The 14,380-nt window shown below is 37.8% G+C and overlaps 1 protein-coding gene across 1 annotated transcript in view; it reads right to left on the minus strand.

The window, feature by feature from the left end:
* Arih1 (ariadne RBR E3 ubiquitin protein ligase 1) overlaps nt 1–14,380 on the minus strand; it is a 96,154-nt gene that overhangs the window by 50,750 nt on the left and 31,024 nt on the right. The window contains exon 3 of the mRNA XM_038321609.2: nt 2,408–2,552. Coding sequence (XP_038177537.1) covers nt 2,408–2,552 — 145 coding nt within the window. The remainder of the gene's footprint in view (nt 1–2,407; nt 2,553–14,380) is intronic.

Here is a 14,380-nt window from a genome sequence, read left to right on the forward strand (position 1 = left end):
ATAAATGAATTGTCTCTGCTGTGGTTTGAATCTTAAATGTCCCCAAAACGTGTATGTTGAAGACTTAGATCCCCAGTTTGTGAGGTTGCTCGGAAGTTACAGAACCTTTAAGGGTAAGCCTTAGTTTAGTTGGAAGTTAAGTCAAATAACTATAAATGCAGAATGTCCCCGTAAAAGAAAAACTGGGTCTTCGGCCCAGTCCTCTCCCTCTGCTCTAAGTCCTCCAAGCTGAGTGGCTTGGCTTCACTCCAGCATGATCAGCATCATGAAGTCTGTTCTACCCACAGGCCCTAAGATAAACCAAGAATTGAAGCCTCTGAAAACATGAACCAATGCAAATGGTTTCTCCTCAGGTTGGTTATCTGGGGTATTCTGTCACAGCAAAAGACTGTGAACTTACATTGTATTGCAGTCTAATGTGACCAAGTTCACAAGTGTCAAGTTCACAAGGGGTGTTAATCTTCATCAACAACCTGACTGAATTTAGTATCTCTAGAAGCATCCCTAATGCTTGCTTATGAAGATGTTTCCAAAAAGGATTAACCAAGGAAAAAGATCCACCCTGAAGCAGATGGAACACCATTCCTCTGCCTGGGGACTCACGATAATTAAAAGAGGGAAGGAGAAAGCCAGCAATCTGCTTCTTGACTGTAGAGACAATATAACCAAAAGTCTAACATTCCATCCCCATAACCACACCTTCCCTGCTATGAAGGACTGTATCCTTTAACCATGAGCAAAAAGTAAGTTCACACCCCCCCCCCCCCGAAGTTGTTTCCTGCTAAAGCACATGGTCACAGCAACAAAGAAAGAACCGAGCTGAGTCAATGGTGAAGGGGGAAAAGGCTCTGGCTGTCAAAGATGACAGAACCCACATGAAGGAAGGTGAGAACCAATTTCCACAAAATGTCCTCTGATCTCCACACACATTCCCACTCACATACAGAGTAAATAAACAAATGGAATGTTTAAAAAAGAGAGATTGAGAAAGAAAAATAAAACCCAGGTTCCTGCTTCCAACATGGTACTATAGTATAATTTATCTGCTGTCTCAAAGTACCTACTTATTCTGGTCAAATTTATGTTAAGACTTTTAGACAATATCAAGGTCACTGAAGATGTAACTGATATTCATAGCAACTAGCTCTAAAATTAGAGTAAAGATTTCAATGAAGGAGAAATTGGCTATACTGAAACAGAGGAAAAGGACAGAAGAATAAGAAAGCCATCTATAAACTGGGACAAATTATTTGGATGTTAGTACTACAAGTTTACAGAAACTAGTACTAGTACAGATATGGTATAAATCTAAACTGGCAAAAAGAATCATAAAAGGTAATAAAAGTGTTAAAACCTGAGTTTGATGAATTCCAAAAGACAGTGACTGTACAAATACACTAGGATTATGTTTAAGGAAAGGAAAGTAATACAGCTCACAGGCTGGAAAGATGGGAAGGAGATCCAAGCCAGAAGATAAAACTGCAACCTAAGTGAAACTCATAGATCATTTCCAAAAAAAAAAAAAAAAAAAAAACATTCAGTTTAAGCCACAGCTAGAACTTGAGAACTCAGAAATGTAGTTCCACACTTTTCCTACTAAAGTAGTTCACCGATCATTCTATTTTGCTAACTTTAAAGAATAACTGATCATTTGAACAAGTTAGCACCTTTCAAATAAACTCCTTTGGAGAGACGTATCTAAAATTCTAACACTAACAATGAGAAATCTTCAACAGAAAACACCTGATAACTACCCAACTACAAGAAAATCGGTCTATTAAATATCATGCTGAAAATATCAGCATGATGGTCATAATTATTATAGAGTTAAATAATTTCTCATCTATAAAAATATATTCAAAGCTGAATTCTAAGCAACTGAACATCTTTACACTACAAACATAATTTTCCTATGATTACTCAATAAAACTTTGACATTTTAAAGAGAAATACCTATTATTTGGTTCTATTCTGTTCTAATTCTACCCCCCCACTTGCCATTTTTAAGAATCTATATCAGACTAGATTAGTATAGTGAGGAATATGAAGTCCTGAAAGTACTCTAAAAAATGTATAAGGATTTTGACTATTTGAAACAATAAATTTTGATTCTATTTTAAGCTGTATAAAAAAAAGTTTATAAACTGTTGATCTATTACACAGTCTCCAAATGGTGGTAAAATAAACTCCAGAAAGAATCAATGACAACTTGGACAAGTCTGAAAAACAAACACTACGGGAACGGGAAGAGAACTAGAACATTCCTTTTCCTTTCCTTATTCTTCAACCTACTAATGGGCTACAAAAATAGTTACTGGTCCCAGGCTTTCAGACTGTCCTTTGTTTAAGTAATGGAAGTTGATTTACCCTCTGACATAGTGCTAGCCTTAAACTACCAGGTACTCACCGAGTTAGGGTAGTTCAAGTAGCAGATCTGACAAGGCATATCCTGTGCTGATGACCTTGTATTCATCTGGCGTGTTCGAGACTTTTTACTTGGATTAATTACATGACACTCAGCAAAGAGCTTCTCCAGGTTTCCATCAAAGTACCTGCATTATTTAAACAGAAAGGATGAGAGCCCAGCAAATAGCACAATAAGAGCTCTCCCAAAAAAAAAAAAAAAAAAAACCAAAACCTGACTTCCTGTAAGGAAAGATCAATTAACTAAACTAAAATAAACCAAGATCAAACCCATTCTGGTCAAGACAGGAAAATGGATAAATGACAGCAAACAGAGGATGTGCATGTGAGGTTACTTTTGGCTTTTCTTTTAAATTTGTTTTTAAGTAGGCACCTTGGAAGGTTAAGCAATTAGCATTTAACACAACTGTAACTAAAATTTTAGGATAAAAGCTGGGCTACAACCACTATTATCTGTGAAGAGTAATGCTATTTTAAAATTAGGCTGTATTTTATACAAATGGAATTTACTTTAGTAATAAACTATTTTATAAGAGGCAATGATTATATGTCTCACTGTATACAATGCTTGCTTTCCACAAATTCCTCTGAATATTTCTTTAACATACTGAAAAAGGAGAAGAAATGAAACAGTGTATCTTAAAACAATTACATCACATAAATTATATGCCTATAGAGCAAATGGTGAACTACTTCGTGGATGATAATGGTAAATGCCAAGGAAAATGTTTCCCAACTGAGTCGTGGTCCCCAGTCCTCTGAAATGTCTTTCTGGTTTTGTTTTTTCAAGACAGGGCCCACTATGTAGCTCTTGCTGGATCTCACAGACTCTCCTGCCTCTGCCTCCCAAGTGCTGGAATTAAAGGCATGTACCACTACACACGGCCTGAAATATCTTAGTATTTAAAAAGGAAAACAAGTAAATAAATATTTTCAATTTGTAAATCAATAAAACCAGCTATGATATTAATAAAGAATCTACTCAATTATGTTTTTAGCTTTACCCAAGGCTGTAATTACTATTATGTTTGTTAAGCGTGCAAGCTCCTTTAATATGTGTATAGGCCAAAGGTAAACTTTGGTTATTGTTTGCTTTCTGCTTTGTTTTTTGAGACAGAATTTCTTATTGAACCTGGAGCTTACCATTTCGGCTGAACAGACTGGACAGCAAGCTTCAGGGATACCAGTCTCTGCCTACTAGCACTATGGTTATAGATATGCATCATCACACCCAAGTTCTTGTTCTTTCAATGTAGGTACTGAGGATCTGAACTCAGGTATTGATGCTCACCAGGCACTACCCACTGAGACATCTCAACCAAGATTTCCAGTATTTTTTAAATTCCTTAATTACACAAGTGTTTATTAGGGTGATTGGTGGGGGGGAGCTTGTAGAGTCAGTTCTCTCATTTTACCATGTGGGTCCTAGGGTATCTAATTTAGGTATTCCAACTTTGCAGCAAGCACCTTTATCTGCTGAGTGATCTCACCAATCCAGGTTTCCAGTATTTTTTAATGAAGGTTTTCTTAAGCATTTATGGAAAGTATAGAAATAAATGTTTCTATAGAAAATTCACTCATCCAAGAACAAATCATGATTCTTCTAAGATTAATAAGTATCTTTTTAAGTACTTTAACTATAGTATTTCTCAAGAAATCAAAATGTCAACATGTTAAAAGGAAACTCATACATTTAAAGTTGTCAGTAATTCACATAAAGTAAATACACATTATGTGAATTACTGACACCTAAAACAATGTGATTCAGATAATGAGAAAAAAATCTAGCAAAATCAAAAATATTTTGTCTTATAAATTTTACCTGAGAAACATAAGTTCAAATTTTATATAGGAAGGAGAAAGAATACACTAAACACAAATTTGTAAAGACCTAAACATCCTTTCCTAAAAAGAAAAATCATGTTAATAAAGACAAACTTTGGCTACCCTAAATTACAACACGGAATTAGTGGACTCTCCATACTTTAGTTAACATTCTAGACAAAATTTCATACATACACAGCCACACAGATATATCTATAGTGTACCACATTCTTTGGTGTACATACAGCATTCATTTCTTCACTAAGCAATATTTAGCAGACATTTGTGATGGAGGAGAGTTATCTGTCTATGTTACTTTCATTGGTTAATTAATAAAGAAAACTGCCTTGGCCCTTTAAGAGAACAGAAAATTAGGTAGGCGGAGTAGACAGAACAGAATGCTGGGTAGCAGGGGTGGGGAGACGCTTCAGGCAGCCGCCATATGCAGTCACCATAGTGAGCGGTCGCCATGCTTCTCCTCTCCGAAATGGATGCAGGTTAAGACCTCTCCTGGTAAGCCACCCCTCGTGGTGCTACATAAATTACTAAATATGGGTTAAAGCAAGATATGAGAATCAATCAATAAGAAGCTACAGATAACGGGCCAGGGGCCAGGCAGTATTTAAAAGAATACAGTTTCCGTGTAATTATTTTGGGCAAAGCTAGCCGGGTGGCAGGACACAGCCCCGCCGCTCCTTCAACACATTTGTCAATCAATACGTATCTGCACAGTGTTTCATCTTTGTATGTACATACTGTAATATACTGAATAAGCCCTATGCTGAAGGACACTTATATGGTCCACATATATACAACTAGATTGAACTCTTTGGCCATCTGACAGTGTTATGTCAAGTCTTATATTTCTGCATTAGTAAAGAGTTATTCTAAAATACAAAGTCTCTCTAGCCAAGAACAAACTATCTTTTTTTCTTTTGAGGGGAGGGGGTTCCAAGGCATGGTTTCTCTGTGTAGACTTGGCTTTCCTGGAACTTGCTCTGCATACCAGGCTGACCTTCTCCCAAACTGTCTTTTTCAATACTCGATTCCTCTGACTATTTTTCCCTCTCAGAGATTTTACTTTCCCCACTTTGCAGGGTCTACAAGTTTTCAGAAAAGTTAAGGTACCAACTCAGTCTGAATTACTTCTCTTCAGTTTTTGTGGGATTTTTTTGGGGGGTGGGGGAGAAGAGAAAAGGTCTGTTATATTATCTCTGGTTGTACTGGAAATCACTATGAAGTCCAGGTTGGTTGACCTTGAACTCAACAAAGATCCATCCACCTGCCTCTCTGCCTCCAGAATGCTGTGATTAAAGGTGTGCGCCTCCAAAGCCAGTTAGTATATTTCGTAAAGATGGCATAAGGAGTTTGTGATATAACCCCTAGAAGTCGAAGAACTATTAAAAATTACCTAGGCAAATACAAGTATAGTGGTGTATTCCTGCAACCCCAGCACTGAGGAGGTAGAGAGGAAAGAAAACCAGGAGTTGAAGGCTGTCTCTGCCTATAAACCAAGTTGGAGAACAACCCAAGCTACAGGAGATCCTGTAGGAAAGTGAACAGGAACTTAAGAATACATTCACATTTTCAGGCAGAGGAAGTCTGGGATTTTTTTTCTTTCCATTTAAAGTTAAGCTTCATTTACAAGAAATATACAATTTAAGTGTTTTGTTTCAATACTCAATCTCCCATCCCACATTTCACTGAGAACATTTTATTAGCCACTTGGACAGACTTTACTAGCCAAGACAACGATCCCAACCTTTTGGAACTGCACATAGCCTCCTCTACTAATTCTGTTTGCTTCCAATGTCACCTGTCCTATACTTTATCTATGACACTGAAACCTGCTTGATCAGTACACATGGAGGTCAGGCTGTAGATACCAATACTAGGGTCAGATACAAAACCCAGATAAATGTGTTGCTGGGTCCCAAAACTATGTGGGACTATTACTGCCCCACAGATTTTCATTTCTCTTGATACCCAAAGCATGGCAGTATATCTATCTAGCTTTGGACTATGAGAAGCCCCAATGCTCTAGCTGCCCAAGTCAGTCTGTTTCTATTCTCTTATACACAGAGACAGAGCTTACAGATGTGAAGATTCCCTCATGGGGTTCTCTTTTTCACGTGACTCAATGCCATTATGGATAAGAGAAAGAAATAGCAAAGCATCCAGACCAGGAGGCTGGAACCTTTCCTAAGCTAACAAAATAGATTTTAATTTGTATTTATTAAATGGTCTGTTTACTCATGACTCTACAATGGCTATTTGGAAGACTTATTAGAATCTAATTTAAGTTTGGGAACATTACTCAAGCTCAGGCAGTAGAGAATTTGCCCAGCATGCATGAAGCCTGAGGTTCAATCCCCAGCACTGCATAAACAAAATACATAGTTACAATGCTAGGGAGGTAGCAAGCATATATTCTTTAAATACATTTATTTAAGGTGTGTGTGGGAATGAGAGTGCCATGGCATATGTGTGGAGGCTACAGGACAACTTGTTAGAATCAATTCTCTCCTTCTACCATGTGGACCCAAATTAAACTCAGATGGTCATGTTTGACAGCAAGAGCCATCTCACTGATCCAAACATAACTCACTGCTCAGTACTTTGAAGATGAATATTTAGCTTGTTTCTATACATATACACGTGGTTCTACTATAACACAGGATTTACTCTTTAAATGCCTCCCCTAACCTAGTCAAATGGTTGCTTTAAAAAGTTAAGAATAAATGGAACTTCAATCAACATATAGAAAAAAATGTAAGCTTAATAAAGATATAAAATTAAGCTGAAGTCATGGCTTAGCAGTTAAGAGACCTGGTTGCTCTTCCAGAGAACTAGGTTTGATTCCTGGCACCCACATGGCAGTTCACATTCATCTGTAACTCTAGTCCCAGAGGATCCAATGTCCTGTTCTGATCTCCAAAGACACTGAACACACATGGTACACAGTTGTACAATCACACAGGTAAAACACCCTAATTATACAATAAAATGAAAAAAATTAAAGATACAAACTCTAGGTACAAAATAAAACCATTTTCATCTGATCTTAACAACAAACCAATACTATTCAGAATTAGCGAAAATTCTCTAACTCAGTTTTTCCCTTTGCCATGCTATAAACCTAGTATCTTTGGCTTTTCAAGCAAACACTCTACTACTGAGAAATAAACTTTACCAGTTTTTTTTAAGCAGTTCTTTTTGGCTACTAGAAAACTTGAATACTAAGAACTTGTTGCTGATAAAGCCAATTAAATACATATTTTTTTTTTTTTTTTTTGGTTTTTCGAGACAGGGTTTCTCTGCAGCTTTTTTTTAGAGCCTGTCCTGGACCTAGCTCTTGTAGACCAGGCTGGCCTCGAACTCACAGAGATCCGCCTGCCTCTGCCTCCCGAGTGCTGGGATTAAAGGCGTGCGCCACCACCGCCCGGCTCATATTTTGTATGTTAATGTGTAATATATGGTTGACTTAGTTATTTTCTTGTTGGTATAATCAAATTTCCTGACAAAGCAACTGAGGGAGAAAAATTAGCTTATAGTTCCAGAAAGATAAAGCCCATCATGGGAGAAAACCTAGCAGCAGGCAGGAAAGAGAAAGCAGCAGAACCTGGAGGTTGTTTGGTTACACTGCTTCCAGATAAAACAGAGAGCAAGAAGTGGGGTAGGTTTTAAGGCATCGAGGCCCACCTTCAATGAATTACTTCCTCCAGCAAGGTTCCACTACCTTCGCAAACCAGCTGGGGGCCAAGTGTACAAACATGTGAACCTAATAAGGGACATTTTACATTCAAAGCACAACAGTGGTGAACAACACACAAATCCTAAGGTCAGTTTTATGTCATATGCAAGTTACTGGAAAGAGACACTAGGCACAAAGGAAATACAGTGCCTGAGCTGAGTAGCACCCAACAGAAGCTATATCTGTGAACTCACAAGTACTACAGTATATGTGTGTATTGTGTATATGTATGTATGTACACACAACTACAGTTGAATAATGCCTCTTCACATTTCTTTCCACTACAAATGATTCCCTGTAAGGTCTGTGTACAATTTTTGATAAAATATAACTTCTATTAATCTATTATTCTAACTAATTTTTTCACAGTTCTAAGCTTTGTGCGGTATTCAATTTATTGTTAATCATTGCGGAAAACATCAAAGCAAACCTACACACTTCAAACTTGTGTTGCTCCCAGATCTGCCTATTCACTAAGATAAAACACTATTTATGAACATGTTCCATGAACATGGGCTGGGATTTTTTTTTCCCCTTCAAGTCACTAGCCTGGTACTCCTTAGCTTCATTCTTTATCCAACTAACTCTTCTGGATTAGTATTACAGACTGGGAGTCTTGACTTATTTTCTCCAGATTCAGGCTTCGTTGATTTAGACATGCTAAAATGTTTTCTGAGCAAAACAAAACTGAAGTTTAAGACATGGCTCAGTGTTTAAAAGCACTGGCTGCTCTTCAGAGAACTGGGGCTTGATTCCATCACCTACATGGCAGATCACAACCTTTCTGTACCTCTTGTTTTAGAAAATCCAATGCCCTCTTCTGGCTTTCATAAGCAACACACACACAGACACACACCCACGCACACACCCACGCACAGTTACACATAAAATCAAAATAATTTTTAAGTGTTTACCAAAAAAAAAAAAAAGCTTCACGTGTTACCTCCTGCTTTTAATCCCAGCACTTGAAGGCAGGGGTAAGAGAATGGCCAGCTATAGCAACACAGCAATATCCTGTCTCTAAAAAGGGAGTTAAGGGGTGCCTGTGACAACCACCTTTAATAACCAATATTTAGGAGAAAGAGGCAGAGGGATCACTGAGTTTGAGGCCAGCTTGGTCTAAATAGCAAGTTCAAGGCTAGCCAGGACTACATACAGACCCCATGTCTTAAAAACAAAAAATAAAACAAAAACATTTTCTATTCCATCTCCCCACAGCAGGCAGTCCACCAGTGTGAGAAAGGTGTTTGTTAAACTAGGAGCCTTGCCTGGGTTGTCTGAGGCAAGGCTCCTTGAAAGAAGGGGAGGAGCTAGGGAGAGAGTCAGAGGGAGAGAGAAAAATAGTATCTTAGAATCAATTGGAGAGGCATTTATTTTGCATGGGAATTGATAGATTAGTATAGACACTGATACTTTGCCAATCTGGAAAACTCTCATCCCAAAGACTATCTCTCATTCTCTCCTCTTCTGTATTTTTCATCTTTTATTAGCTTTAACTTTTAAGTCTTCTCCCATTTACTGTAAACTCATTCACTAAGTTACCATTATTTTACATTTCAGTTACAGAAATTGACTTTGACATCTGAAAGACAGTTTGTACTCATCTTTCCTAGTGATAGCACACTTGATTTAGTCTATGGCAATTCTAGTATTTGAAGTCCCTGGTTTGGCAGGTTTAATTAGAAAACAAAACTGAGGGGGCTGGAGAGATGGCTTTGTGGTTAAGAGCACTGACTGTTCTTCCAGAGGACCCAGGTTCAATTCCCAGCACCCACATGGCAGCTCACAACTGTCTGAAGATCCAGTTGCAGGAAATCTGACACCTTCTCGCCAATGCACATAAAATAAAAAGTTAAATAAACCATAAAAGAAAAAAAAGAAAACAAAACTGAAGGGGCCAGCAAGATGGCTTAAGAAGGAAGGAGGACTCTTGCCATCAAGGTCTGAAAATCTGCATTTACTCCCTAGAATTCAAGTGCTGGAAAGTTTTTCTCTAACCTCTACATGCATGACACATACATACACTTTTGTATGCGTGCGCGCACACACACGCACACACACACGTAAATAAGCAAACAAAGTTGGGGGGAGTAAAATAAGTAGTTTGAGGTCTTAAGTTTTCTTTCCCTAGTCAGATTTATATTTGCTGCTGTTAGGGAAAAAGAGACAATAACAGTTTGTGATCATCTTAACCCAAGTTTTAAGCTTTAGATTTTCTAAGCCGCTTCACTGATGTAAGTCAATCTCCAGGCTTCACAAAAAGTAGTGTATCAAATTTGACCATACTTCACTGGCCTGGTACTCCTTCTTAGCTCCATTCTTCATGGAGCTAACTCTTCTGGATTAGTATTACAGACTGGGAGTCTTGGCTTATTGTCTCCAGATTCAGGCTTCGTTGAGCCTTCCCATCCAATTCTGTATTACTAACACTTTTATGTTCTAATTTTTTAAAAGATGCTTCAGGATTTTATCTAACCATTCCCATTATATCTTTAGGGGAAAAGCCCAAATTACTAGCAGGTTCCCTGAATATCCAGTATTTTTCTCTCACATAAAATTCTATATCACTTCTACCTAATCTTTCCTACCTACTTGTCATTGCTCATACTAGGCCAATATTTTCCTTTAAACTAGGTGTGTGTGTTTTTCTACCCAGATCAGAGGAGGTAGTGTTTATTCCCAAACAATGCTAAGTACCGTGACGAAAAAGACTGCTGTCTGTTCGCTAAATAGCACATCAATTCAACCTGTATTGTAGACATAACTGATACATTTCCAAAGATTATTGTACTTTATGGAGCCTTGGGAAAGCAGATAAACTACGGACAACAGCAAAGAAAAAAACATTTGTGAGGGATTTTATTGTTTTGTGTTTTGTTTTGAGTCAGGGTCTTACAAGGTGGCCCAAATTGGCCTCGGATTCTCAATCCTGCCTTAGCCTTTCTAGTACAGGCATTACAGGCATGTACTAACACACTGGCTAGGAAAAATCACTTCAGTTAAGGTAGCTAACAAAGAAAATTGCTTCAAGATCATACATCTAATAAGTGGAGCAACAGAAATTCTATGTTTACACTACAGAGTGATGAGACATTTATCTACTTTCATCCACAACTGCCCCAAAACAACAGGAAAAAAAAATACACTATAAAAGAATGACAAATGTCAATATAAAAGCAAGGTTTCTGAAAAACCAAATTCACTTTAGATTCAAAAAAACTATTCATGAAACATGTTAGAGAGATAGCTAGTAGTATCATAGACATAAGCACCAACCACTTCACTAAGTAGGTATTAGTATTATATAACAAAAACACAAAGCCTTTTGAAATACAGATCAGGAAAGGATGACACCATCCTTAGGGATACTTTTCTTTCCTCTGTTCCTCAGAAGTAGTAAGCTTCAGAACGACAAAACCTGGGAAAGACAAGGAAGTGGTAGCACACACCTAGGGCCCTAGGACTTGGAACTCTGAGTAAGGTTTACCTCACCATGAATCTGTGAGACTAGCATGGACAAACATAGTAAGACCCCACCTCAAACACTTGCGTCTCTTTTCACCTTATACCTACCAGTTAATTCATTAACACCCATTTTATATACTAACAACTAAAATGACTTAAAACTTACAAAGTAGTCACTATAACTCTGAAATGCCAAGGGAAAAGAAAAAAAGACTGTTTCACTTGAACTCTAAAAGGAATTCCATTTTTGGTGTCTAGTTCTAAAATCTGTACAAATAAAACATGATTAACATTCATGTCACAATGTTTAATAAAGTTTTATTTAAGAACAGAAAATAGTTGACTAAAATATTTTCTAGAGCCAGTGAAATGCTTTGGTGGGTTCAGATACTTGCTATCAAACCTGGTAACTTCAGTCCAGTTTCTGGAAACCACGGGTCAACCCTTGGAAATCGCAGTCACTGGCTCAGATTGAACTGACTCTCCTAGTTTTTCCTGATCTTCAAAGCCCAAAGCCAGTGTCTAGAATTATTAAAGATTTTTGAAATGGCATTTGTTTGTGTGTGTACATACACATGTACACACACACACACACACACAGAGTTCATCTGTAGAGGCCAGGACAACTTGCAGAAATTTTTTTTTCTTCCACAGTGAGTTCTAAGGATCAAACTCAGAACAACAGGCACACATGGCAAGTGATTTTTACCTGCTAACCCATTTTGCCAGAGCCCTTTTAAAGCTTTTATTCTACTGATGTACAATATGAAAACAGAAACCATGATACAAAGTAGAAAGGTTAGTTAGAAGGTTTGTTTTGTTTTGTTTTTTTTTTTTTTTTTTTTTTTTTTTAGTCTTGGCTCCTAAAAAGAAGAGGAGAAAGAACAACTCAGTTTGCTCTTCCCTCCTTTCTCTGGGGGACTCATTTAGCAGAGTTTATAAAAACCTTAGCACTGAAAGAAGGTTCAAGGGAGAATTCAACAGAGAAAGAGATAACCATCTTTCAGATGCTGCTGAGCTACTCTTCCACTCTCGGGTGTCCCATGCTCCTATGCTGACAAAAGTCGAGCATTAATGTCTGTACCCCAGGCAGCAACTGGGCCTCCACCTCCACTTAAAGAGTACTTCTTGTGCTTTCCTGGTAGCACAGCCTTCATATCTGATTCTCAGTCTATAAATGAAATATTTTTGGGAGGTGGCAGACCTATCTGCTCTTAAACAGGTAATAAGAAATCCTTTGTCATAGCTTCCCAGGTAACTGTTTCTCAATTTCTTTTCCACTTAACCTCTTAAAATTTGTTTTTAACTGCTAACTCTACTATACTGGAAAATGAAGAGGCTTAAGATCTGAGGTAATGGGAGCGATATCACATAAGAGCTGTGGGTGCAAGATAAAAGACTGTTGCTGCAGCTGATTCTCTACTCTGCTTCATCCAGGAGCATGAGAAAAACCGGGAAAGTTCAGAAAATCCCATTTAAAATTATTGGTATTGACCAGGAGAGAAAGACATGGGGGCGGGGGGGTGTGGAGAACACAGGCAGACAAAGGAGAAAGACAAAAAGGGAGAGGAAGAGAGCAACTACACCTAACGATGGAGCTTCTGCTTGATATGCACAACAAAAGAAAACTATAAAGGAAGCTGTTTATAACAATGGAAGACAATGAATTTATAAAATTGCCCTTTCTCTACCATTTATCAAAAATGTATAATTTTAAAGAATAAATCACATTTATTTTTACAACGTGGCATATTTGTTTAACTATAGACTAAGAGGCGCAGAGACAAATAGGAGAAATTAAAAATGTTTTATTTCCCTTAAAGTACCATGAACTCCAGGGCACCATGGCTCATTAATGAGTAATCAAAAGTTACACTGATATGGTAATATTAGAAGAAAACAGGAAGGAAATTGAAAACATTTCACAATTTTGAGAAAAATAATGTAAGTACATCAAAAGAAGCAGAAACAATACCTAAATACATTCAGTATTACCAAATAAGACTGTGTGTGTGTGTGTCTGTGCGTGCGCATAGTAAGACCCTACCTCTAAAAATAATTTTTAAAAAAAGTGTACAGAATGGCCCAAACTTAGTTCCCAGCACCCACGTAAGATTATAGGCTTATCATCACATTTTATGACTGTGTATAAAACTACTAGGAAAGCTGAAACGTCAACCATGAACGCCCTCAACCCATCCCTCTCTTTACCTCTTCCCCTTCTTCCCTTCCTTCTATCCCCGCCCCCACGCTGCCAATTTTGTCAGGCGATCTTGTCTGTTTCCAGTTTCCAGGTGGACCTATATATGTTTTTCTTTGGGTTCACCTTATTACTTAGCTTCTCTGGGATCATGAAATATGAGCTCAATGACCTTTGTTTATATCTAGTATCCACTTATGAGTGAGTACATACCATATTCATCTTTTTGGGTCTGGGTTACTTCACTCAGGATAGTGTTTTCTAATTCCATCCATTTGCATGCAAAATTCAAGATGTCACTGTTTATTACTGCTGAGTAGTACTCTAATGTGTATATGTGCCACAATTTCTTTATCTTCAGTTGAGGGACATCTAAGCTGTTTCCAGGTTCTGGCTATTACAAATAATGCTGCTATGAACATAGTTGAACAAATAAAAGTTGAGATGCAGGAAGGACAGATATGAGAGCAAGGAAAGAGATATCTTGAATTATGGGGTTAGCAAGAAACCTGGCTCTAGAAAAATTCCCAGGAATCCACAAGGATGACTCCAGATAAGACCTTAAGCAACAGAGGAGGGGGTTTCTGAACTGGCCTTGCCCTGTAGTCAGACTGATGATTATCTTAAATATCACCATAGAATCTTCGTCCAACAACAGATGGAAAAAGAGGCAGAGACCCACATCAGAGCACTGAACTGAGCTCCCAAGATTC

The sequence above is a fragment of the Arvicola amphibius genome, chromosome 3 (assembly GCF_903992535.2).
Source record: "Arvicola amphibius chromosome 3, mArvAmp1.2, whole genome shotgun sequence".
In the NCBI taxonomy this organism is placed as follows: Eukaryota; Metazoa; Chordata; class Mammalia; order Rodentia; family Cricetidae; genus Arvicola; species Arvicola amphibius.